Raw genomic sequence first — 25,632 nt, 5'->3', positions numbered from 1 at the left:
GAAACTTTATTCATGAAATACTTTAACTGCCCACTCTCATTAACATTAAATCTGAATAATTTTGGCCCTGGTCAAAAAAAAGAAAAAGAAAAAGCATAACATGATAAAATGAGCCAGGTCATTTGTGCCAAGATCCAGCACCCTATTTTCCTCTTCCTGTCAGATTTTGTGAAGGAAAAAAAAAAGGAAATTAGCAATATGGATTTTGTGCCTCTGACAAGAGGAAAGGACCATTGGGTTCCTAAATGGGTCTCAGTGCCTCAGCCTCTCTTCTGCCAAGTAAGAATGCCACCAACTGCAGGAAATTACAGAAGGGTTCTCTTTAAACATTCATAATGAGTTGCAATTGGGGTGACACATCTTCTGAAATATTACAGCTGGCTGGACTGGTCGGTCTGACACTTCCCTCCGTTTCCGAGAAAGTGGCAAGACTCACTGCTCTAACTCAAGGAAACTGACTTCCCTCTGCCCTACCAAGTAGGCTCCTTCGCAGGGGTGAAGCTGGACAAGAATGAGATGTCAGGGTTGGAAGTGGAAAATGGAAAATTTGAATTATTACAGGCGTGGTGCTGCTCCCTCCATAAAACGTGACTTCCTCCCACGTCACAATGAAAACCCAAGTGGCAGAGAAGGTTGCCATGTCTTTGAAGTACTTCCTGATGTCCTTGGTGGCTCTTTTCAAGATGACAGGGTCCATGGTCTCTCTGTAATAGATCTCGCCTCGAATGCCATTGTGCACGTCGGCCCAAAATGGGGCGATGAAGGCCCTCCCGTCCGTCAGGGGGAAGGATTCTGGCGTGAACTGGCTCACCAGGACATTGAAGGAAACAACTCCATTGTTATTGACCTACAAAAAGAAAGAGGTTTTGCACAGTGGCTCTGAAACCATGACCCCAGCAGAGTCACAGACCGAGTTCGCCTAATCATATGAATGAAATGACTTTTAAACTACTGAATTAGAACCTCCGAATGCCAGCTTCCATTGCCCAAGCTAGGAGGTTCGTTTCCTTCCAGGCAAACTCATTGGTTTTCTTTCACTTTCAATTTGTTGTTGGCTTTGTTTCTTATTAATAATCAGTCTCATTTGCATGTTCTCTGTCCTATCTCTATTTACACCTATCAAATGGTATATAAGTGAGAGAGAAAGTGTGTGTGTCTGTGTCTGTGAGAGAGAAGGAGAAAGAGAACGAGAGAGAGTAAGCACTGAGCGTGGCGTATGTATGTGTTGGGGCTGGGCAGGGGGTAATGTGAGCAATAAAGACTGATCCAGAGTCTCAGATGCAAAATAAACAGAAAAAGAGAAAGAGAGAGAGAAGAATCTGTAAACAAAAAGTTATATTAAAAAAAATTGAGGAACTCTGTATTAAAGCTTTACTCCTATCATGTAATGAAAAAGGACCGCCAGGGAAAGATACGTCAAATACTCCACCCATCATTGAGCTCATATTGCAGGATGTACAATATCCTGCTCTGGACAAGACATGTAAAGGGCTTCTATTGATGCCATGACCACTTTTGTACTCCGAAAAAGGACAAGGTTAAGGCCTATGGATGCCCAATTCCATCACTGCTCATGCAGTTTGAGGATTTCTTTGTGCAGTCAGTGCATAAAAATTGAGACAGGAATGCCTTGCATTATATGTAAATGACTATCTTATGGTGATTTCTTTATAGTTTGTAAGTAGCTTAGCAAATTTTTCAAATTACTAAACATTACTGCAAATCAAAGGTCAAGATGTATACTCAGTTTATGCCAAATCTGTAAACAATTCTGTGTCTGCCTGCACCTGCACCTCTATATATTGACAGATAAGGCCAATTTAACCCCATGGCTTGCATGGGTTCAAGAGCTGGAGCTGCTGTGATGGGAATCCTTGCAATTCCTCAATACAGGAAATCCAAGATCATTTTCCCATACATTCCAACTGCTAGTTATGTGCATATTATCCATAATATTATGGATATTAGCAGTGGCCCAGATCCCAGAGGTAAGTCATCTGTAACGTGGGCCCAGGGTATGTCAACCTGTTTTGGAAAGAAGAATGTGGATTTTTGAAAAGGAAGCTGGAGCCCGAGCTATAAGGACAATAAAAGCCAATCAGGCTCGGAAAAGACTGCGCTACTCAAAGTGCTAGAAACTGTGCCCCAAACTTAGGACCTCCCTTTTGCAGGGGTGAGAATTCTTCAGTGCAATGGAAGAGGAAGAGGAGCTTAACTAAAGAAACATATCCTTAAGGCCCGGGAGACCGCAGCTTCTAGATGGAAGTCCTGGACTCCCCTTGCATCTCCAAATCAGATCAACTCATTCCAGAACTTACAATCAGCTATTACAGACACAGAGGTCTGTTGTGAGCAGAGTATAAAAAGCATCTCAGGATACTGGAGCTTTGTGTTTGCTGAGGAGTGATAGGTGTAATTAACACACAGGGCTAGCAGAGGAAGCTGGCAATGGCTCACTTGTGTTTGGATGACAGTCTATAGTTAAAATCAGAGGTTCTCAAACTTTTGTGGGCATTAGAATCACCTGGAGTCTTATTAGACACAGGTCACTGGGCCGTATTCCCAGAGTTTCGGAATCAGTGAGTCTGGGGAGGAGCCTGAGAAGTTACAGTTCTAACAAAGGGGATGCTGAAGCTGCAGTTTCAGCCACCACACTTCGAGAACCACTAATTAGATAATGGAAGAAGGAACTGTTTTCTAATGGGTATCAGCCCTGAGCTATAAATCAAAAGTTGCAGATGAAGTTTCCCAGGTACAAAAAAGAGCAGAGGTGCATGCACCTCAAGTTCTGTTTCTTCCTCCAGGACGGGGCACAGGATGGGAAAGGATATGGTGTGATCTCCATATGCCTCATACAATTCTTTAAGGCTAAATATGAAGACTGGTACAGTTGCCCAGAACCTTCCTCTCAATGTGCAACAGTCTCACTAGCAGCAAACCCAATGACCCAGAAAAACAACCTGAGAACACAGGTGCCTGGGAGACCTTTGGCAGTAAATGGTATCATTTTTTTAGTGCAGATTTGATGATGGGGCCCTCTGACATTTCTGCAGACTCAACGAGGGAGGCCAGTTCTGCAGATGACTTTTACATAATTGTTTATATAATGTATAATCACCTCTCAACTCTGTTCCGACTCGGCTCCAAATTGGGAGGCCGTCCAGGAACAGCCGATAACTAAACTTCTTACACCCCCAGAAGGAAGAGAAGAATGACTTTGCTCTTCTTATGTTTCACTGTATCTTTTTATCTTGTCATGTTGCAGAAGTAACGTTCGTGGCACTGGGGCCTCTGCTTTACTTCTGTGTTTAATCATCCACGGAAGCAATTTATTGCCCGGTACACTCCTCTACTGTGAACATCAGTCATTAAATACACCTTTGACTTTCCTAATCATAAAACCTATCAGCTCGTGAAATCCCAGAACTTGTTTTAGTTGCCAGTAAATTCCCCTGTTCCCGAAGCCCTGGAAAAGGGTATTTAAAATGCTTTCCTTAATGACAAACAAAAGGAAGAGCCACAGAGCAACAGCTAGGCTGCTTCTCCACTTACGTAGACAGTGCGGTAAGGAATGCCAAAGAAGAAAACGGGGATGGCCAACTTAATCTCGGATGAGCTTCCGTCATCTACTTTAGGGGTTTTGGTGTCGTTCTGCCAAAAGGGATACATGAGCTCCCTGGGCTGAGCTGTCAAGAGAGACAGTGGTTAGACAGGAGGCGACTTCCCTCCTACCTAGTGAAGCCAGCTTCTTTTAGCAAATCTTGCAAACTAAATGCAAGTCAGTTTGCCTTTTCATTTATCCTAAATCTAATCTATATCGCGCATTATTTCTGCCTCTGGGAAAGGAGAGAAGGCGAGTGACGCCATTTTCCTTAGGAGCAGCTCTTCATGCTTCATTTCTGTGCTCCCGTGTAATTTTGGGAGAGAAGCGGTTAAGATTGGCTGAAAATGTTGTGAAATCACCCCTGCCTTGTGCTCCCAGAGGACTAAGGAGCAGCCCGTTGGTCTGGGATGGCTTAGGAGGGCTTGATCCGAATGCCAGGTATAGGGGCGATGCCCCATGGCTCTGAAGGACCCTTGCAACTCAAGAATTCTGCTATCGTCTTTTCCTGAAACGAGTCCCTCCTTCCAGCTCTATACAGGGAGAAGATACCAGATTCCAGAAGGAAATAAACAATCCTTGGAACCTGCACAAAAGTGGGAGGAGAGAGTTTGCAGTTACTGGCCCCGGAATGACCCCGACTGAGCACCGTCCTGCGAGAAGGCTCTCTGCCCGGCTCCTGTTTACGCAAGACGGACATGAGATCCTCTGGGGCTTGTGAGGTTGGGGTGCTTGAGAACTCCTCGGGGGAGGCAGCCCAGGACTCGTACTCATCTTCTTGGTCAAAAGGTGAGAGTCACCATACAAACAGACACCACATAGCTCCCACTACAGCGTCCCCACCTCTCCTGGCCACCTGGCTTGTTTCTCAGAAGTTTCCCATCCTGACTCTCAGTGTGGCCAGAGAAGTTAGACAATGCCGCACTGTCTACCAAGTCCAGCGGGTATCTACGAAATCATCGACATTTTGGCTCTCTCTCTACCTCTTTTGTCTCTTCTCTTGAATGAAAATAGAGCATCCTTTTGCTTCCTTGTTTTTTTTTCTTTTTTTTTTTTTTAATCTTGTTTGTTAGTTTTCATGGGCAGTGGCAATCTATTTGGGGCTTCTGGCCACAGTTCTTGAGGCACCTGCCTGCTGCACCCCAGATGCTGACACCCCATTCCCTGGTCAGGGCCCTCTCCTTGGGAAGCCCCCACTCTGTGCTGATGGAGCCAAAAGGCTGGGAGCAACTAGCCAAGGATGTTCTGCTCCTTTGGGAGTCTTTAGTGGGCAGACAACAGCTCATGTAAAAGAGAATGCAGCATGGCCAGAAGCGGCACAGAAGTGCCTGGCAAAGCCCCAGCTTCCCTGTTTCCGGAGCAGGGAAAAAGGGGGGACCAGCCTGGCTGGGAGGCTAATCTGTTTCCAAGGGGCTAGCATCAGAGGAGAGCAGAGAAAACCAGTCTGGCCATTAGTGTGTATGCATTGTTCCCCAAACCCCAGAAGTTTCTGGGAAGCTGACCAAATTTTAACCTTTAGGAGGTGTTGTAACGAGATTAATTACAGAAGCATTCAGCCAATGTACTTTATTGATATTACAATCAGTAAGCTAGAAAGGGTTTTCTAACTTTTGTATTTGAACTCCAAAGCAACAAATTCCGAATTACTAAAAGGTAGGAATGGTAAAAAAAACAACAAACAAACAAAACAAAACTAAACAAAAATCTCTTCATAATAACTACCATAGCATTATACACCAGAACTCATTAAATTTCTATGGTGATGAACTTCCTTAAATTAATAATAACTCAGTCATGGATTTCTCCTCCATGGGGGGCTTTTTAGGAGTCATGGCCAAGTATGAATAAAAGCTTAATTCCCTGTGAGCTGTAATCAATCTAATGGAAAGATTAACTGGTATTTTGGGGAGTGTTGACCAATTTGCCTAGAAAATGGAAAACCTAAAAGCCCTAATGGAGCAGACAAAAAACCACGGCCATGAGGAACAACCCTAACTTCTCGTTCTGTTCCAAAGTTGCGGCAAATTTGCAGGATTTTTCTATTCATGAGTAATCCTAATTAGTTCATTATTTTGAATGGACAGTTAAAAATGATCAATTCTAGGAAGAATTCGAATAATTAGGATACCTAACATGGTAAATAGGCACTTGTTGGATGAATAAACAAATTAAAAAGGCTACTTAATAAAAAATAATACTACAGAAATCTCCACCTCAGAAACCATTACTGTTATTAAAATATAACTTGCTGACAGCATAGGCTATCAAAAGTATCAGATTTAGTGAAGGAAAGAATATTCCCACACATGCTGGCTTTAGGCTGGGAATTTCACAGTAAATGTAACCATGTTTCTCAGACGCTTGCTTTAAACCAAATAAAATGTACTTGCTATGGGCATAGATCAGAGGTTGAAGTCAGTGGGACTCTTAATTATTATGGCGTTTCATACTGTGTTTTACAGGCTACAACTGTCTAAATGTCTTCAACCCTGGAAAAATATTAAGGCTACACATGTCATATTGATCTGCTCATCTCAGATTTCTATCATGTGCTGGCTGAACTAAACAAGCAAACAAAATAAAGGTGCTTTAGAATTTTAGTCATACATGTTTAATATCTATGTAGACTCTCCCGTCTCTCTTGGTAAAATCTAAAGCAAAAGTAGGATTACAACAACAGCAACAACAAGACAAAACAATAGAAAGAAATGTATGTGACCTTCCACCAACCCAGGAGGGCAAAGCTGTATATAGAAAAAGAAGGAATCACTGAGGGGAATTATTTTCTTATTTCACTTGGAGTTGTAGATTTTGGGCCATATAAAGGTCACAGAAACACAAGTCACTGAAATTAATGCCATTGTAACTTCCTGTTTGGACCAAAACAAGTAAATTCTATGAACTCTGTGCCACAACTTAAATGTCTTCCTGGGAATCGAATATAAGGCCTGGAGTGCACTCACACCTACCCTGTATACATGCAATGAAAATAATTTGTGTTGCTTTAAAGAAAACAATTTACATTCTTTACAAAATAATTGACATTAAAATAGGGCTTCCTGATATGTACAAATTGAGTACAAACTTAAATAAAAAGTGGGAACATGAGTGAACATCATTCCAAGTTAATGTATTTTACTCTTGACAACAGAATTTAATTTACATTTTTTCTTGTATCTGTAGGCACATGTACACCTGCCCTTACAATTACAGTTCCAACAAAAGTGCCTCTTTATAAATTCAAGAACATGCTAATCAAGAGCTTTATGGAATTCAGTAGTACTCACCTTGGTGCCGTACAAGTGCGAAGATGAAAGAGACCCAAATTCTAAGCAATGATGAATAATTCATCCTGGAATTTTAAAAAGAAAAAGAAAAAAAGTCCCCAGCTTGCCAGAGTAAATAGAACACCAGGTGTGTTTGGTGGAAAAGCCCAAGACATATCACGACCATCACAGAACAAATTCACATAACAACATCAACGGTTCTGACTCAGGTGAAAATTCCCTGAAAACTGGTTGGTCCTCCGGAGTTCAATGCTTTGTGAGCAAATTAGACCCGCGTAAGAAGCCAGTTTGGCAGTGCAATGAGATCACTCAAATTGCCAGATGATTACATAAAGATCAATGAGAGGGGCAATGAGGAAGGGGAAGGCATACGTACTCTGCACCTACAAAAGCACTGAAAAATTGAACCCGATTCTGTAGAAGTATGCCCCCACATCATGTCTCTAGAACAGAAGCTGAGTCTTTTGTGAGATCTGGCTCTCCTAATTTTCACAACCATTTTCCATCAGATCAAATAAATTTGATGAAAATGCAACCTATTTTTACAGGTAGGAGGATTTCGAGTTTGTCACCCCCTTCCCTATAGCGTAGACCCAACCCATCATTCTGAAGTATGACCAGATTCACTAGTAGTGTAAGACTCCATCCATTGACTTTCAATAATGAAATGAGTGACAGATACATTGGTAATTTAAAAACCACATCGGGATTGCTCCTTGGAATTACAATAAAAATAGAATCCAGGGCCCTAAGTGAGTAATTTGTTCCACCAAATTAATTGAAGAAGGAATAAATAAAATAAAATAAAATAAAATAAAATAAATAAAATAAAAATGAACCTTTGGCATTCTAGTTTATGATCAATTGAACCAGCGGCTCTACCCTCTGTTAGGAGCATGGGTAAAGTGTGTTGCTCTGCAAAGCAGAGGTGCAAACCCCAAAGCAAGCTCTAACTTATATGCACACTTGCATAAGAACCAAAGTGCATGGAGAGACTGGGATGCTTACTTCCGACAGTATTCTTAAAATAAAATCCCTCCTGCTATTATTTGAAATTATCTCAATTCTTTAGCTAAACTTTCATGAAAAGGCAGTGAATTTACCCTGTGAGAGTTACAAGTTACATTGCCAAACTTTGGTTGTCAAGCATACACATTGACATTTCAGGCACATATTAAATATTAGTCACTTCCACTGAACACTGTACTAAGACTTTAACCAGAGATCACACACAGCTTTAGCAAAATAGAGACACAGCGGAGGTTTGACATAAGCCCCCGGGAAATAGTTCAGAGAGCAGAAAGGAGGATTCATTTAAACATTCATATGTGTGAAAAATGTCACTAACCTGTTCTGCAGAGATGGGAGGAATTGAGTCAGAAATATTAAGCCAAATCTTGGTAAACCAGGATGAAATTAGGTAAAACAAGAATTCATGTCAGTTCTTCCCTACTTGCTGCCAATTATTTCTGATTCCTGAAATGATGTCTGAATCCCTTACTCTTTAAACCAAAAATTCAGTTAGTCTTGTGCTAGAGTCAGATAAGTTTTGAGTTGCAATCAAGTTTTTTTTCTATTGATTAAGAAAAAGTAAATCTAAAGATCAGTTTCAGGATTGCGTAGAGAGGTTCTTTTCCTGAAAAACTAGACCTTTTTTTCCCCCCTTAAAAAAAAAAAAAAAAAGTAGATTCAGATGGAAATGTCAGCTACTTGGAGCTGAAACCTTGGTCTTTTCTGATTGGAATCACTTTGCACTGAAAATCACAAAAGAAAACCCCCCTTCTACCTTTGTACCCAAAAAAAGGCAACTGTATAATGTTACAGAATTAGCATCCACCAGCATGGGATTAAAACTCCAAACAAAGCTGCTGCCTCCAACATTTAAATGAAGTTAGTTTTCTACTAAAGTCTTTTGTTGTTTCTCTGGTTTTGAACAGCTGCCATAAATAGACCCTACTCGAATTTTTCACAGGTATGTATGAAGTATTTAAAGGAACTTTCCCAAACTTTTCTAGGTTTATTCCTTCCTTTTCCTCTCTGATGCACTGCTGGGCAGCGCCAGGCATTTTCTGGGCAAACCCAAATGAGACAGCCATAATGGGAAAACCCAAACCATGCCCTGTAAACCTCATTGGTGCCCAGGGGAGAGTCCTCAGAAGGAGAGGGGGAGTTAGACCCTTCCTGTGAAAATCTGCAGTAAATAAATAATTTAAAAGGTATTGTGCACAAGGTAAAAATGTGGCTCGATGCTCGCAAGCATCTCATGGATGTGGAATGAGACAAACTGGCTAAGGCATTGACTAAGTCTATTGTTCAAAATATTTACAATGAAATCCTTTAAGGAAAGAAATCATTTGAATGTTGCAGGAAAAAAAAGAAAACAACTCCTCTGTAAGTTAGTAAGAATTTAAAAATTACTCCAAATTTTTCTCTAACCAGACTTTCAAATGCTGGCTATAAAAAACAATAATTCCAATTTTGAGCAAGTTGTCCATTTTGAAGAGAGACAAAGAGTATTTGGGGGAACAAATGTTTTAGCCTATATTATTCAGTATCTTTCCTTTAAAATCTGTGATAATTCAGTAGGTTTTGCACATTAATTTTACTTTCTCACTATGATAGTGAACCTTCCACATGTATTTACCTATAGATGTCAAATGACTATTTTCCTCCAAGAGGCACTTATTTATAGAGCTGAGAACCCAGTTTTGGGGTGTCTGTTTAAGATAAAACTAAATCCAAAACCAATACTCACCCAGTGACACATTGGCCTTGCCTAGTCTTCATTAATGTCTTTAGTCCAGCAGTCAACTTAAATGTCTTAAAGCAAAATAGTTGGTTCTATTTAAAAAACTGCCAGTGGCATAATAATTGCTTTGGTGTTCTTTCTTCATGCTCTCTAGTATATTTATATCTTGGTCCTTTCAACCCATGTTACATTCTTGAGGTTGGACGGTGACAGGGATAAATGCCATCTGAGCATAACTAGTTACACAAGATGGCGGCATAAATGAGGCTGAATGACTGAGGTTCTGGGTGTGAGCAGGCACGGGGCCCTGAGGAGAGCCCTGTCCAGTCTACTGCTGGTTGGGCCGGGCATGTTCTGGGTGAACACTCAGTGATCTCAGGTGGACCAATGGCAGAAATCCCTGTTCATGCCTTATCAGTAGGAGGGCTTATTAGCCAGAGGTGGGGTGGGGTAGGGCTGGCTTGGAGCTAGTCTCCTGAGATATTTGTGTTTTTAAGATGGAATGGATTGATGCTGCCTTTTTAGCTAGAAGGAGAGAGAGCCCTCTCCCCAAATGGAAACAAAATAAAACAAAAAAGATAATTCCCTGAAACCAAGTAGGATGTGCCTTCAAGGCTGAACGTTTTTATGGCTTTCATGTTTCTTACACCTTTTGAGACTTGAGCTGGTTTTATTGGGATAAAACCATGGGATGCGCCACTCAGATCCGGCTTTGAGAAAGCTCAGAGAAGCTTGGTTGGTCTGCAGTCTCCAGCCACGAGCACCTCAGGAGCAGCCTCCATGTCGGGGCTGCCCCCCAGCCAGCGGCCTGGCAATTTCCACTCAAAGCAGCACTCTTCTTACGGCTGTATTTGTTCCAAACAGCCTTGTTGGAGCTGACAAAGACTTTGTCAGGTGCTTCACTGAGGCGGTTTTCTTATAACAAAATCCAAGGCCTCGCTGGGAACATCTAGGACTCTGACACATAGGGTGGGGTTATTTGGGAAGATATTGCCAAAGATTTTGACTCCCTAGATTCTCAAACTGTCTGAGCCTTCAGACATGTCTCACTCTCTTCATTGAGAGTTAAAATTTCTCCCAGAGCAAGAGGACAATAGACAGGGCTCTTGCCACAAGGCAACAGGTGCCACCTCAGAAGATGCCCCACCCTCCCACCAACCCCGTCTCCTTCCTGACTGCTAGGACTTTAGACTTCAGTTGCTGCCATGGCCATTGCTGGACTTGAGAATGGGGGAAAGGGACTGTAACCCTAAGGAGCTGCAAGATCAAGCTTTAACACCATGGCAAGAACCCCAGGGGGTGGTGCAAATTCACTGCTAGAGCAGCTCCTAGAAGCCTGGAAAAAGTGACAGCCCACACTAAGCAAGGCTGAAATGCCTGAATTACTGTGGCAGAAGGTAGAGAAAGGGATTAAAAGGTTTAGAGAAGTTGAGCCTACTTGAATAGATACAGTATGCATGTCAGGGAGACCATCAGAGAATTGTGTTCTATGGGAAGGCCCAGAAGACACACCATTCACCACGGCCAGCAGGAATATGGTGGTGAGAGGTTTACCAGCATTGCTGGGGAGTTCAGTGGTGGTTTACTCTGCCGGCCAGGGCTGATGGCAGGAGAGGTGGTCATGGAACCTAGCTCTGATAGCAATGGGGTTGATGAGGCTCTTGAAGCTATAGAGGCTAGGAGGTGGCACTCTACTGCCAGAAGCTGGAGTGCGGGGACAGGGGTGGTGGTGGTCATAATTTTCACAGTGATCAGCAAGGTCAGAGTACCAGCCAAAGGGGCCTGATGTGTAAAGAGTTATGGAGAAAATTAATAGAGCATGACTTCCCTAGGGGCAAAGTAGATGGGCAGCCAACAAGGGTATTGCTTAATATATATATAATAAAGAAGTGTAGGGATGGTTGAACAAGGGGCTGAGGGCAGTTGCTCCAATAAAAAAGTCACGGTCCCTTGCTCATCTTCTGGATCTGAGACAGTTTTCAAATCTGGAATGTGTAAACTAACAAGGTGATTAGCTCCCCAAAAGGAAGGATACTGCAACACCATGGCATGTAGTGATTCTCCCAGCTCTTCCCCCAAAAGACCTATGGCTATTTACTTGAGTGACTGCAGGAAGGGGAAAGAGGAATACCTAGACATTTTGAGGTCTGTTGTGCACAGGATATGATTTAACATCGATACCCAAAGACCCTGTTTGAGTGAGGCTCCTGGCTTAAGTCCAGCCTACAGTGTGTCCACAGGGGCTTCAGATCCCCCTGGGTGTCATGTTCCCAGTCCCAAATAAAGAGATAACTTGACACGTTGGGTCCTTGGTGTGTGGAGTAAGAGCTATCATAGAAAGGAAGGCAAGTGGAAACTTCTAGAGCTGCTCTCCCCAATCCACCCAAGGTAGTAAATTAAAAAGAGTATTGCATCCTGGAATCGGGGAAGGATAGTGAAGATTAGTGTCATTCTTAAAGAATAGGGGTGGTGCTCTTTATCATATCTCCATTTAACTGGCCAGGATGGATCCCAGAGAATGTCCATAGACTATGGCAAGCTAAACCAAGTCATAGCCCCAGCTGAAACTGTTGTGCTGATGTATCTTTGCTAGAGCCAATTAGCATGGCTTCAGATACATTATATGTAGCCATTCATTTGGCAAAGGCATTTTTTTTTCTATCTGAATCAGGAATGAGGATCTGAAATAGTTCAGATTCATATGGAACAGATAGCAATATGCACTGAGTCTTTCCACAAGGCCATGATAACTCTCCCATCTTCTTTCATAATATAATGCAAGAGATCTTGACCATCTGGACATCTGGAGGACATCACATTGATTAATTACATGTGACATCATGCTGACCTGGCAGGATGAGAAAGAGGTGGCTAACCTGTAAGACATGTGTTCTCCAGAAGGCCTTGGTAATACATGTGTGCTCCAGAAAATGGTAGATAAGTCCTACAAAGATTTGGGGGCCTGCCATTTGAGTAAAATTTTTAGGGATCCATGGTCAGGGATATTCCAGGACATCCTCTCCAAAGCAAAAGACAAATTGCTGCATCTTGCAGCCCCTCCTCCAAGTAAGGAAGAACAGCACCTGGTAGGCCTCTTTGGGTTTAGGAGGCAACACATTCTATACCTAGCAAAAACAGCCCACATACCACATGAGATGGAATTCAGCCAACTTTGAGTTCAGTGAAGAAAATGAAAGAACTCAATAGCTGGTCTATGCTGTGATGAAAGCAGCCCCACATATGGTTCAGCAGACCCTTTGACATTGGAGATGTCAGATGGGGGAAAAGATAAAGTGTGGATATTATTGCAAACCCCAGTGGAAGGACCACAACACAAGCCCCTGGGGTTCTGGAGGAAGGTCATGCCATCTGCAGGAAAGAATTACATGCCTTTTGAAAAGCAACTCCTGGCATACTGCTGGGCCCTGTTAGAGACAGAATGTTTGACCAAGAGACAACAAGTGACCATGTGCCCAGAACTTTTGACCATGAGCTGGTTCCTATTGGACCACCAAGTCATATACCAGCGGATTACAGCAGCAATCTACTGTAAGATGGAAATAGTACATCTGGGAATGATAATGAGCAAGCTGCCTGGGCAGACAGCCCAGACTCCATGTTACTAGTCACATGGCACCAGTGCCAAAACCAGATTGAACCTATAGCCATATCCAGGGGGCTGATACATTAGCTGAAAACACCTAAGCTTGGTGTAAGGTATGGGTTGGCTTGGCATATAGTTGCAAGCCTAAAGTAAATGGTGGCTATATACAGCATCACTCAGGGGTGCCTTGAAAGACAGTTAGCAAGGGAACATTGTCCCAATGGGCAGAGCTTGGGTGATCTGGTCATCCACTTTGTGTCTGAGAAACGTTCTGAGGTTAGAAAACGTTACACTGAACGGCAGTGGTGAATCACATGACCAGCAGGACAAGGGCTGCTGCTGGAAAAAAAGTCATGGGGTAAAGACATGTGCATAGACAAACAGATGGGAATGGGCACAAAATGTGAAGATCTTTATTCACATGTTAACATGCACCAGAAAACCAGCACTATAGAAAGTGACTAAACAACAAAGCAGACAAAATGACTTGGCCAATTGATGTGAAGCAGCCTTTATCAGTGTTGACGTGACGGGCACCTGAACGGAGTAGCCACAGCAGCAGGGATGGATGCTATGCATGGGCCCAATAGTATGAAATCCTTAGCAAGGCTGATCTTCCTACTGCTGCCTCTGAGTGTCCCATCTGCCAACAACAGAGACCAAAGCTGAGCCCCCAATACATCATTGTTCCTTAAGGAGACCAACTGGCCACATGTGGCAAGTTGACTCCATTGGGTTCCTTACATCCTGGAAGGGCCCACAGTTCCTTCTCTCCGGAATGGACCCATTGTCTGATTATGGGTATACCTTTCCTGCCCACAGGGCCTCAGCCAGCACACTAGTGGGAGACTTACAGAATGCCTGATCCACAGGTATAAAATTCCATGCCAAATAGCATCTGAGTAGGGAACCCACTTTACAGAAAAGGAGGTGTGAGAGTGGATTCATGGCAATGGCATCCATTGGCTGGAGCATGAATGATAGGACACAGAAAATGCCAGCCTGATAGAGCATGGAAATGACTTGCTGCAGAAGCAGGTGAATCACTACCTAAGGCAATACCTTGTGAGGATGGAGTGCTATCCTACAGGATGCTGTATATGCAATGAGTCAGAGAACTTTGTATGGGTGCAGTGGCCCCAATAGGAAGAACATATGATCTGGGAACCAAGTATGGAGGCAGGAGTGATCCCACTTAGCATCACTTCCAATAATTACTGGGGAAATTTGTGCTTCCAGACTCCTCATCTCCAGGTTGTGCAAAGTTTTAAGTCCTGAACTTCAAGAGGGCACACTCTCACCAGGGGACATACCAAGAGTCCCACTGCACTACAAGCTATGGTTTTGATGCTGCCTGGGCATGTAGGACTCCTTGTGTCCCAAGACCAGCAGGCAAATGAATCTTGCCAGGAGTAATAAGGTCAGCAGGAGGAGGTAGGGCTGCTGTTACCCAGTGGATGTAAGAGATATGTGTGGATCTCAGATGATCCACTTTGGTGCCTCTTGATACCTGCTTGCCCAACTGTGATTGTGACAAGGGCAGCAACCCTAGCATGAGAAGCATATGGTTATCAGGGACTCAGACTACACAGGAATTAAAGTTTGGATGATGCCACTAAGTTAGCCACTGAGACCAGAATGATGGCTAGGGTTGAGGGGAATTTAGAATGGAGGGTGGAGGAGGGGGGCAATGGTTATCAGTTGTGGGCCTGGAAATCAACTGCGGTGACAAGGGATACAGTTCATCCCCTCATGAAGAGAGGCCCACCAGAGCCCTAGACGAACTGCTCTCTGATCACAGATGGAGAATTGGATCTACAGATTGCAAGGGGCGGTCTGTGGCCGCCATGGAGATGTACTGCTCAGATCCTCCTTCAAGAAAGGAATTGCCCAGCTACAAGGAGTGTGATTAGCTACCAGCTTCCAACTTTTGGCCCTTTCTGTATCTGCCTCAGTGCTCAAGCTGAGGTCATGATCTTCTTGCTGCATCCTCTGATCAAGGACTGAGAAAAGCAGTGGCAAAAGGCCCCTTCTGCCCAAGGTGGGATTCCTCTACTGGAAAATCTTTGCTCTGGAGCATCCTTTTAGGCTGGCAGATTCTTTGTCAGGTCTGCCCCATGGTCTGATGGCCTTTTCTGCCCAGCCCTAATTCCCTTTTTCTTTCGCAGCTGTTAACTCTCAAATGTGCCTTTTGCACTCCCAGCTTCATCTTGGCATCTGCTTCCTTGAGAACTTAACCAGTGGCACTGGTGTCTTGGTTAAATTTACAAAACCTCTACCACTGAACATTTTGTTTCATTGTATAATCTACCATGGAGATTCCAGAAATTTCTGTAGTGCAGTTGTTTCTACCACTTATCCACAGATTGAATGATGTCCAACCACTAAAGTGGTTAAGGCTGTGCTGTGCTTGCATTCTTCCTTTCAGTAACATTATCTGCAGCAGAATCCTTGAAATAGATGAGGTGATGTAGATCATGCAGTTATGTTCCTGAAGACTTTTCCTAATCAGAACATGCAGTAAAGACATGAGAAATGAAAAGATTCTTAGGAGTACCACTTCTGGAAGTGTGCCTCTCTTACCACCTTGTTCATGCAATCTGTTAGCTTTTCATTCCTGAAAACAGATTTGAAAAAAGCTATATAACAATGCATATTTATTAGTATCATGGTAATCATTTAACTACAAGCTGCATGCTTAGACTGTAAAAGATTTTAGAGTCCATCTTTTTGAAAGAATGAATATTATTTACTTTTAGGTTATATTACTTTTTGCACTGGATTTACTCATTCTAGACACTGGATTTGGGTTAATGCTAATAAACATATATTAATTATGAGAAAAACGGCATTGGCTCTTTGAAAACCACATTGAATGATGCTCACTAATGCTTACTAACCGACCAACAAGTTTGCCAATCAAAGAGATTGATAATAAAAGAACGAACATCTCTGAAATTTAAACGGACTCAAAGACGTTTTCTGAAAGCAACTGAAGTATATCTCTAGCAAAGGAATTTGTAATAGCTAATTCTAAGTAGACTGATATAACGAAAAAACTCACAATTGGCCAGATTCTAACTTGCTTCCTAGCATATTAGCAATAATGTGTGGTGGTGGGGGATGGGGGGTTGTGGGGTGGGGGTGGTGGGAGGCCAGGCATACTATAGCACCAAGTTATTTTTCTTGAAGAGATTTCACTGGTAGGCAGCCAGCAACTCTGATTATAGCTTATTCTAGACAATAAACAGAGATTTTAGGGCTACTAATCCATCATTTTCCAAGGGCACTCAGCCGCAACAAGTGAAAGTTAAAGTATATATAGATATACCTTCCGTTGCAGAGATGAAATCTCTTACTATCATTAAAAATTATAGGTTCCAGGAGCAGTACGGCCCATAATATAGAAGATATGAATGTCTCACCATGTCTGTACCGTGTTGAACACAATTGCCTAAATTTGCATGCCTAATTGGGAAGAATGCTAGCTTGGTTGCACGAGCCAGGAATCACATATCAAGCCCAAGATCAGTGAGGTCTTCAACTTTGCAGAGATGTGACAAATCATAACCACCCCCACCCCCCACCTTCAAAGTGTTCTTTTTCTGTAAACCCTAATGGAGAACAATTTGGCAATATTTACCAAAATTATAAACACATTGATCTTTTGCTCTAGCAATCTCACTTCTGGGAATGTATTCTACTGATATATTTCTACACATGTAAAAGAGCATATGTTGTGTACTGCAGCAAATTGGTAATAGTAAAATAGAGAGAGGAGAGAAAAACTCGAGTTTCTATTTATACAGCATTGTCCAAGTAAATTACAGTACATCACAAATGTAATACTGTGTACTATACTGTAAGGAAAGGATAAGGTGAGTCCCTATGTACTACTATAGAGATCTCCTAGATACATTTTAAGTGATAAAAGCAAGCTGTGTGAATGTATATAGTTTGCTAACTTGGTTGTACAAAAGGGAGAAAATAAGAGTATATATTCTTATTTGCTGTTATTTGCATAAACTCTGGAAAGGCACCCAAGAAACTAATAAAAGATGGAGTATAGGGATTAGAGTGGGGCTTTTCAACATGTATTTTATAATATGAATGTTATCTATTTAAAAACTGAATTTAAAACATCATTTAAAAGCCTTCTGTTTTTGTAAGCAAATTGAAATTATATATATTTTAATACAACCAAAGCAATTTGTATTTCTTACATAATTTGTCAGCTTACATCTGCCCACAAAACAACAATTTCAGAAAACAAGCTTTTTCTCTGTAATCTGTATTCTTTAATTTCTGCTCCCCCTTATTCCCATTCTTATTTAATAGCTTAACTGCATTACCTATAGTGACTAAGAGTGTGTGAAAGACTAGACAAACTGAACTTGCATTCTGACATTTTGGCAGATCGAGCTCTTGCAGACCCTAATAGTTAACCTGTTTCCTCCATTTTGTAAGCAATATCTATATTCTTCACAAGGTTCTCTGTTGAATTTTAGAGAGGAATGATGGCAGTGACAGCCTTACCCTTTCTCATAATTAAACCTTTGGCATAGGCTCCACTGGAATATAAACTTATTCTTTTCCTCTACAAACAACAATTTTAAGTTCATTTGGAACACTGATGCCTCCTTGATAAAAAGTCTAAGTTGGAACTGAGTGACTTCTCTCATCTTTGGCTGCCTACTGAAATGAAGTCTTGGGGCTCCAGAATGCTGCAGGCTGAAAACCAAATTATCAGTTTTCTTCCATCATCTTACTGGTTCATTTATTCCTGCCAATAACACTCACTCCAAGTGTCCAACATGATATATCAGAGGAGCGAGGAGAGCACAAAGTCCTATTTAGATTTAGAGCCATCACCCACGTTAGCGATTTTGTTACGGAGCGAATCAGTTTAGTAAATGGATCTTGAGGAACATCTCATTTTGGTGTTTTGGTGAAACATAAACACTAAGTATAAATGTCTGTGTGTGGGTGGGGGAGGGAGTATGAAGAATTTTAGCCTCAAGTACAACAGTATATCTGTCAAGTGCATGGATTCTAAGGCAAATTGCTGGGGTTTGGATGCTGGCTCTGCAGCCATTGACCAACTGACAAGTGACTTCTGACAAGTTACTTAACCTATCTGTGCCTCAACTTCCTCATTAGGAAGAAGATGCAGTTTAACACTGTTGCTCTCACAGGTTGTTGTGAAGATCAAACGGAGTTAATAAATGTAAAGCATCTAGAATGAGACCAGACTGGTAATAAGTGCCGTAAAAACACTCATTGTTAGTTTTTAGAAGCAATGTGAGAACCAAAAAGCACAGAATCACACAGCCAGCACCTCTCTGCTTGCATTTCTCCTTTCCCCTAGGCTATAAGTTTATTACTCCTCTATTAATATCTGTGTCTTAAAATAGAAGAGCAAATTGTTCAGGTGTCTAAACTGTTGAAGAAAAACTAGACAAAATATTAAAGTTACTAGCAATTCTTACTTTACCTATTTAAAGAGCAAAGCATTTGCTTCCTATACCCTGGTTTGCTTTATCTTTATTAGGCTCAATTATTATTTAGGTCATTTTGGTGTTTTGAAATAGAGCTGCAACAGTGCTGCTGACTAAACAGAATAATTCTAAACTTCATTAGCAAAAACCCCAAACATTGTGTTACCTTTTGCTTTAGCTCAGTAAGGTGGGAGGCTAGCATAAGAATATGTTCATGTATATCACTCGCATATACATAAGCCACTATTGAACATTTTAACTTTGTTAAGTTTATACAGTTAAGCATTTCTAGTGATAGTGTCGAAACTTTGAAGAAAAGGTATTAACATTAGAAATTCATTATGTTTTAAGGCAATCCAATAGAGTATGTTTTATTCCTTTCACAGATTAACTCAATTTCTAAGTCTTAGTTACATTAAAAACTTAAGAGTAGATGAAACGAAGAGAAATGAAACAAAATAAAGTTTCAGAGGCTAAGAGATTTCAAACAGAGTTGAGAGGTCATTCTGGAGGTTATTCTTATGTGTTACATAGATGAGCCTTTTTAGTGTATTGGAATAGCTAGCAGGAAATACCTGAAACTATTGAATTGCAACCCAGTAGCTGTGATTCTTGAAGACCACTGTATAACTATGTAGCTTACACGGCGTGACTGCATGATTGTGAAAACCTTGTGGCTCACACTCCCTTTATCCAGTGTATGGACAGATGAGTAGAAAAATGGGGATAAAAATTATATGAATAAGGGGGGGCATGGAGGGAATGGGATATATTGGGTGTCCTTTACTTATATTTTTATTCTTATTTTTATTTTTATTTTTTGGAGTAATGAAAGTGTTCAAAAATTGATTGTGGTGATGAATGCACAACTATATGAGGATACTGTGAACAACTGATTATACACTGTGGATGACTGCATGGTATGTGAATATATTTCAATAAAACTGAATTTAAAAAAATAAGTAAAAGAGTAGATGAAATGACTCATTAATATCTACAATGACCTTTGTTTAAAAAGTGATCTGGTTAAATTTGAATTCTGAAGTTCTCAGTTGGAGAACAAAGGTAACTTATTTTCCAGAGAAGAGGTGGAAAGAGAAACATGCCTTCAATGGTTGACCTCATCTTATATTCCAGCCTAATCACTAGCAAAAGTTGCAGCATTTTTCAGTTCAATAGTATTGGATGTCTTGATATATGTCTACCTGCAAGTACTCAGTGAAGCTCACAATAAATAGTGATTAAAATGAATATTAGCACAGAAGTTAAACTTTTATAATTCTTTGAAATTCGAACAGGAGGTAGAAATAATATTAAATTTAAAGACATCACAACAATTATGCACTTCTGAAGCCCTGAGAGAAGTCAATGGATTCTGTCTTCTAAATACAGAAATAAAGTCTATATAGTCTTTGAATCTTAATTCTTGGTACAAGTTTAATTCATAAGAGTTTACCAAGAAATTACTGAAAAACAGGTATAGTCCAATGCTCTAAAGTCTAATTATTATAGAAAATTGTGTTTCAAAGGAAAAGTGTCCATGAATAAGAACTGGCCAATTTTTATTTCACCCAAACAAGACTTTCAACCTTACTGAAAAAAATGGACACCAAATATCTCCAAGAGAAGATTTAAAAGAGAGTATAGAGTGCAGGTTAGAAGGAAAAAAATTTGCTAACAGAAAAGCAATAACATTCCCTGTGAATCTTTGTTTTATGATTTTCATTTCATCTTTGGCAAAATTTCTATTGAGTTTGTTAAAATGGCTATACTCTTACCAGCTTAGGTTAACCCCCAAAGAACTCAACCAGGGAACCAATGCTGATTTTTAACTATTTAAATACATGCCGTCACTCCATAACTCCAGAAAAAAAATCAAAACACAAAGAGAAAATGGACTTGGATCTTTAATTTTTTAAAGATTATCTATATATATTAATAAAAAGTGCAAAGAATAGACCTTCATGTTTAAATTATATTCTAAAATAAAATATATTATTTCCATTAACTGCAGGAGACAACTGGCAAGTAAAGAGCCTGAGAGAGTCCAGTCCCTCTCCATCACTACAATGGACGTATCTTTTAAGGAAGCACCTATGGAAAACAGCCGAGTGTTCACGACACATCTGGTAACACAGATAGCTTCTGGGTGTTCTCTAAAGCAGCCTGTTTGCATTTTCAATCTAACATGAAATTAAGGGAAAAATCAAATTCATAAACAGAAATGACATTGCTTAGTACAATCTAGTGTTCTGTACTCATGTCTTACATGCCCTGGAGCCCAGCACCTCCTGTGGAGCAAGCCACAGCTCCCACGGCATCCACCCAGCTCTGGACGGCTTGCCACACCAGATGATCATCCACTCTGCTCACAACACTGAGGTCGCAGCAACAGAGCTGAAATGTCTGCTTAGAATTGAACTTTCACTTTTAAAAAAAGGTAAACATTTAAAAACAGCATCATAGCATTCAGTGCTGTTACATATAGCTTAAGTTATGTTTTGGGCTTAATTTTCACTAAAACATTTTAAAAAACAAAGGGCTATTGTATCTGCTGCCTTGTTATATATTTATGGCAATGGTGGCAATAGGTGGCAGAAACAACAAAACTTTTAATAATAAAAAGATATTCTCCTCTGAGCTTTTTTTTTCTTTAAAGAAATCTAGGATATTTCAATAACTGAAATTCAAAAAGTGATTTATACTGTGGCTTCAGCAGCTACAAGCCCACCTGTGGAACAGGATCCCTTGGGTTTGATTTGGCCTTCTTTTACTACTCTATTCCCTTTTTTCTAACTGAAAAGAATTTCTATTTTAGAAAAGATATGTTTTATACATCGTGCCTCTAGCAAACATATGTATAATACTGGAAAGGACAGCATTTTGCCTCACAGATGTCAACAATATGCTCTGACTGAATCTGAACAAAGTCAATATTGAAATACAGATAAGCTGTAGCCACTCAGTTATGCATATGTAGCCAAAGGTCCATGGTCCCTTCTCTCCTTCTTTTAGGCCTGTTATAAAAATAATTTTGGCTACAAGTGTCTACACAGCACCAATTTTATTTCAAAAGCAGCATCTTTACTCAGCCACCCAAATGAATCTACAAGCATACATGCTCAAATAGCTTTTCTCACTTACCTCTGTTCTATAACTCTAAAAGACCTGTAATTGTATCGGATTTTTCTTAACCAAAAATTTATTCGGCAATTATGAAAACCATCAATTACAGTGCCCTAAAAATACCCACATTAGCTGAATTAAACAAGAAGCTCCCCTTGCATGCAACTGTATAATAAAAGAAGTATGCCTGCTGCTGAGGAACACTAGTTCTATAGTAACAGAAGGAACGGGTGTCTAATAGTAAAAAAGCATTTCATAAAACTTTGTCATATATAAAATATCTTATAATTGTGACCATTCCACTTATGATTAAAGCATAACACAAGTGTTTGCTCTGCCTTCTGCTGTGGGACAGTCAGGGGTCATACGACCTCAAAAAATAAGAGTGCATCTGTTTCCCAGTTTGACAAAAGCAATGGGCCCAATTACACTGTTTCTCTCTCAAACTCATCTGCACTCATGCGCACATACACAAAGCACCCACAGTTTTAATCTCTGCAACACTGTTGCCACAACACTTTTTTTCCACTTCCAAAAAAATCTGTCAGGAAAATGTAATTGCAAAATAATTATTCTTGTCTTTACCCAGCCTGGCTCTCCATTGCTCATTTTTATGATTCTGAAAGATAAAGCCTGCAGCAGAATAGGCCTCTTTCACCTTTCTCAAACCCTTTGGTTTCCACCTTTAATGTTACAGTGAAAACAGATTTGACTCAGTAGGCCCGAGTCAAAGGCTTTACAGATACTGAACCTGAAGTGCATTAAGAGAATAAACATCTGCCATTATGGCATAGGAAAATTAAAAAGTAGCAATAATAAACCCAACTCCCCGTACATGAAGAATTTACAAGAGTCATCCAAAAACTTCATAAGAAATTAAAGAATTTGTAGGAGAGGTGGAATCATGTAACAAAGGTCAAAAGTTCAAATGCAATCAGCTAATGATTACATTCTTTGAAAAATACTTCTTGTGCACACCTTCAGCCCAAGGGAAGCTAAGTATTTCTTATTTCTACCACCTGACAACATGGTGGTTCAAGATGTATATTAAAGTAAGAGATCACATCTATTAATAATGGACTAGAAAACCAAACAAAGATTTCTGAGCAGGTAGAGAACCAGCTTCTAAGGGAAAAGTGCTTTAAATATGCTTCTGCAAAAGATACAATCTTGGGGTAATTCTGAAGTTTCGATACTTATACTTTACTCATACATTAGGCAGAATTGTTCTATAGGGAGAACTAAATCGAAGTGCAAAACAAAAGAATTGTTCAATTATGTCATCACAAAATCTCAAGGAAGAACTGGGAATCAAAGTTCCCTTTGATTAACATTTCCCATCTTTAATGCAAAGTGCAAGAGCAAGGGCTGCAAATGGATGATGCAGGCAGGAAGTTCAGGACCCTCTCTCTCCCCCACATTCCCCTGCGTCACACCCTCACACACACCAAAGTTTGTAGCTAATGCTCAACTCTCCTGGCACATATATCCATTATTCTATTGGATTTTCATAAAGTCAGGCCTCTATTCCAATAGTTCAAAGTAATGAAAAAGAAATACATGAGGAAATACATTCATCGAAACAAAAATAAAAGAAGTCTGGGATCTGAAATATTGCATATTACTGAAGTAATTGTTGGTATAACATTAAGGAACATTAAAATTGAGAAAGTAAAATATAAAGATATCAGACTGCTCTGCCTGTGCTTCCAGAATAACTGCAGGTTTCCTGGAGTTTTAACTCTCCAACTAGTCTTCTTTAGGATCCTAACAGAGTTAAGAGGTTCTTACTGAGTACCTGAGATCAGAATCAGGTTGAAAAACGCTTAAAATACTTTAAATTGCTTCAAAAGGGAGAAATAAGAAAAAAAAAAAATCACCCAAGTTGAGAAATAAGAAGTTAATTTTGGACAGAATAAAACTATTAGGTAAACATGTGCTGACACAAGTCAAAATGAATAAATGAACCAAAAGAGAAAAGGAGGGAGAAGGAAGAATAAAAGGAGGAACCGGGAGAGAGAAGTGCTGGCCCTTCCTGCAGAGACTACTCCTTTCCTGATTTGAATACTGTATCACACCCTTCTGCTATTTTCATAGGTATACCTAAATGGAAATGCTACCCAAGGGTCAGACAAATTCCACTGAACACAGTAAGAATCGGTGATTTTCTTAGTCACTTCTGTCATGAGGGAGGGCACAAGGACTGGAGAGCTGGCCAATTCTCCTGGCTGAGCCGAAGAAATCTGTGGTAGAAAATACCAAAAACAGCCCCCTATCCATCCTAGGGGAAAAATATACAAACTCTCCAAAAACCTAAACAAAACAAAACAAAACAAAACAAACACAACTTTCTCCCTCTTAAAGAAAACCACATTGGAAACAAATGCCCTGCAATTAGTCCTCGTGTGTGTTTTTACAAGGCTGGTAGAGGTTATTTTGTTTTGGATTCCACATAAATTTTATCTCCATCCCTAATGCCAAAGGAATGCAATGCCCGAGAGCTGTACTTCATTTCCTCTGGGCCAAAGGGTGCTTCGTGGTCAAAATAGTAGAGAAGCATGTTGCTTGTGGGTAATTGCACTAGAGTTTTTAATTGTTTCTTTAGTTCTGCGACTGTTTGGTCCAGACGAATGCTCATTTCTTCCACCTGATCATTAAAGTGGACTTCTACTTTTGCACTGCTCTGGGGTCTTAGGTCCACTTCTGCCAAAGGCTCCAACTTTCCATATTTCGTGATCAGTTCATGATACCTAGAAGGATGAAAAGACAGTGTCAGCTTATGAACACAGAACATGAACTGTGGACTTCTTCGGAACTACAGGTAAATGGAACCACTACCCTCAACATCTTTCTACTATCCTACTCTATTTTTACGTCTTGCTACTATATATTTATTTCTTCATCAAATATTGTGGTTTCTGTGACCTAATATGATTGCCCTGTGGAGGCCACAATAAAGCCAAATCCTTGGGGAGAGAGGAAGAGCTTCTCCTGAAGATGGTCTCCATGGCTGATGATAATCGTTACTTAAGAATAGGCTTAGGAAGGAAAGCGGAACCTAAAAAAGTGACCCAAAGAAGGCAGTAAAGACAAGTACAATCTCTGTAGAACTTCCTTTCTTGGGTGTCACCATCAGGGAGAGCAGATATCTAAGCATATGTTCCTCAGTAATAAATGGAAGATGGATGTAAGCCAGCAATTTCTGAATCCTGGAGGAGCCACACAAGGAATTTACCTAAGAGTCAATGATATGTTCTTGAAACAAAGTGGTAAATGAGGTATTCAAGTTCCTTGATCAAGGCAGGAATAAACAGCAAAAGACACCAAGAGGAAAGTGAATTATAGAGATGAGAATAGGGCCCACATGTGGAAAACCTTGTCTCCAATGCCAGCCTTGGAAGGGCTAAGTCTGATTTTACTGAGGAAGCTGGGCAGTTTCCTACACACCATAGAGGGAGAACATCCTGAAAAGACCTGACGTTTGCTTTGTTATAACCACAACACACAGAGGGTAACACAGCACCAGATTACAATACTCACACAGGCTTACTCCCCACCCTACCTCTAGCTTTAACTCAGTAAAACCGGTGACATAATATGGGTAGTAGGAACTTTAAAGACACAGAAAGATGCCTCTGCTTGGGTATGGAGGTAATCATTTCAAGTAGAGTAACAGGGTATGATAGAAACAGCCCTGGCTTTGGAGCCAGAAGATCTGACTTTAGAGTCTTGACTCTGTCTAATAATTAGTTGCGTGACTTGGAAAC

The 25,632-nt window shown here is 40.6% G+C and overlaps 1 protein-coding gene across 3 annotated transcripts in view; it reads right to left on the bottom strand.

The window, feature by feature from the left end:
- LOC119538628 (tubulin-specific chaperone cofactor E-like protein) overlaps nucleotides 1-25,632 on the bottom strand; it is a 161,290-nt gene that overhangs the window by 57,792 nt on the left and 77,866 nt on the right. For 2 of the 3 annotated variants that reach the window (XM_037841752.1, XM_037841753.1), the window contains exon 8: nucleotides 20,629-24,615. In XM_037841752.1, the coding sequence (XP_037697680.1) occupies nucleotides 24,297-24,615 (319 nt within the window). In that variant the 3' untranslated portion in view covers nucleotides 20,629-24,296. Of the gene's footprint in view, nucleotides 1-559; nucleotides 848-3,552; nucleotides 3,687-6,888; nucleotides 6,954-20,628; nucleotides 24,616-25,632 lie in introns of those variants that run through there. The other variant, XM_037841754.1, reaches the window with a different exon arrangement.

Source organism: Choloepus didactylus, chromosome 6, assembly GCF_015220235.1.
Source record: "Choloepus didactylus isolate mChoDid1 chromosome 6, mChoDid1.pri, whole genome shotgun sequence".
Taxonomy (NCBI): domain Eukaryota; kingdom Metazoa; phylum Chordata; class Mammalia; order Pilosa; family Megalonychidae; genus Choloepus; species Choloepus didactylus.
This window is presented reverse-complemented; position numbering and strand designations above follow the sequence as displayed.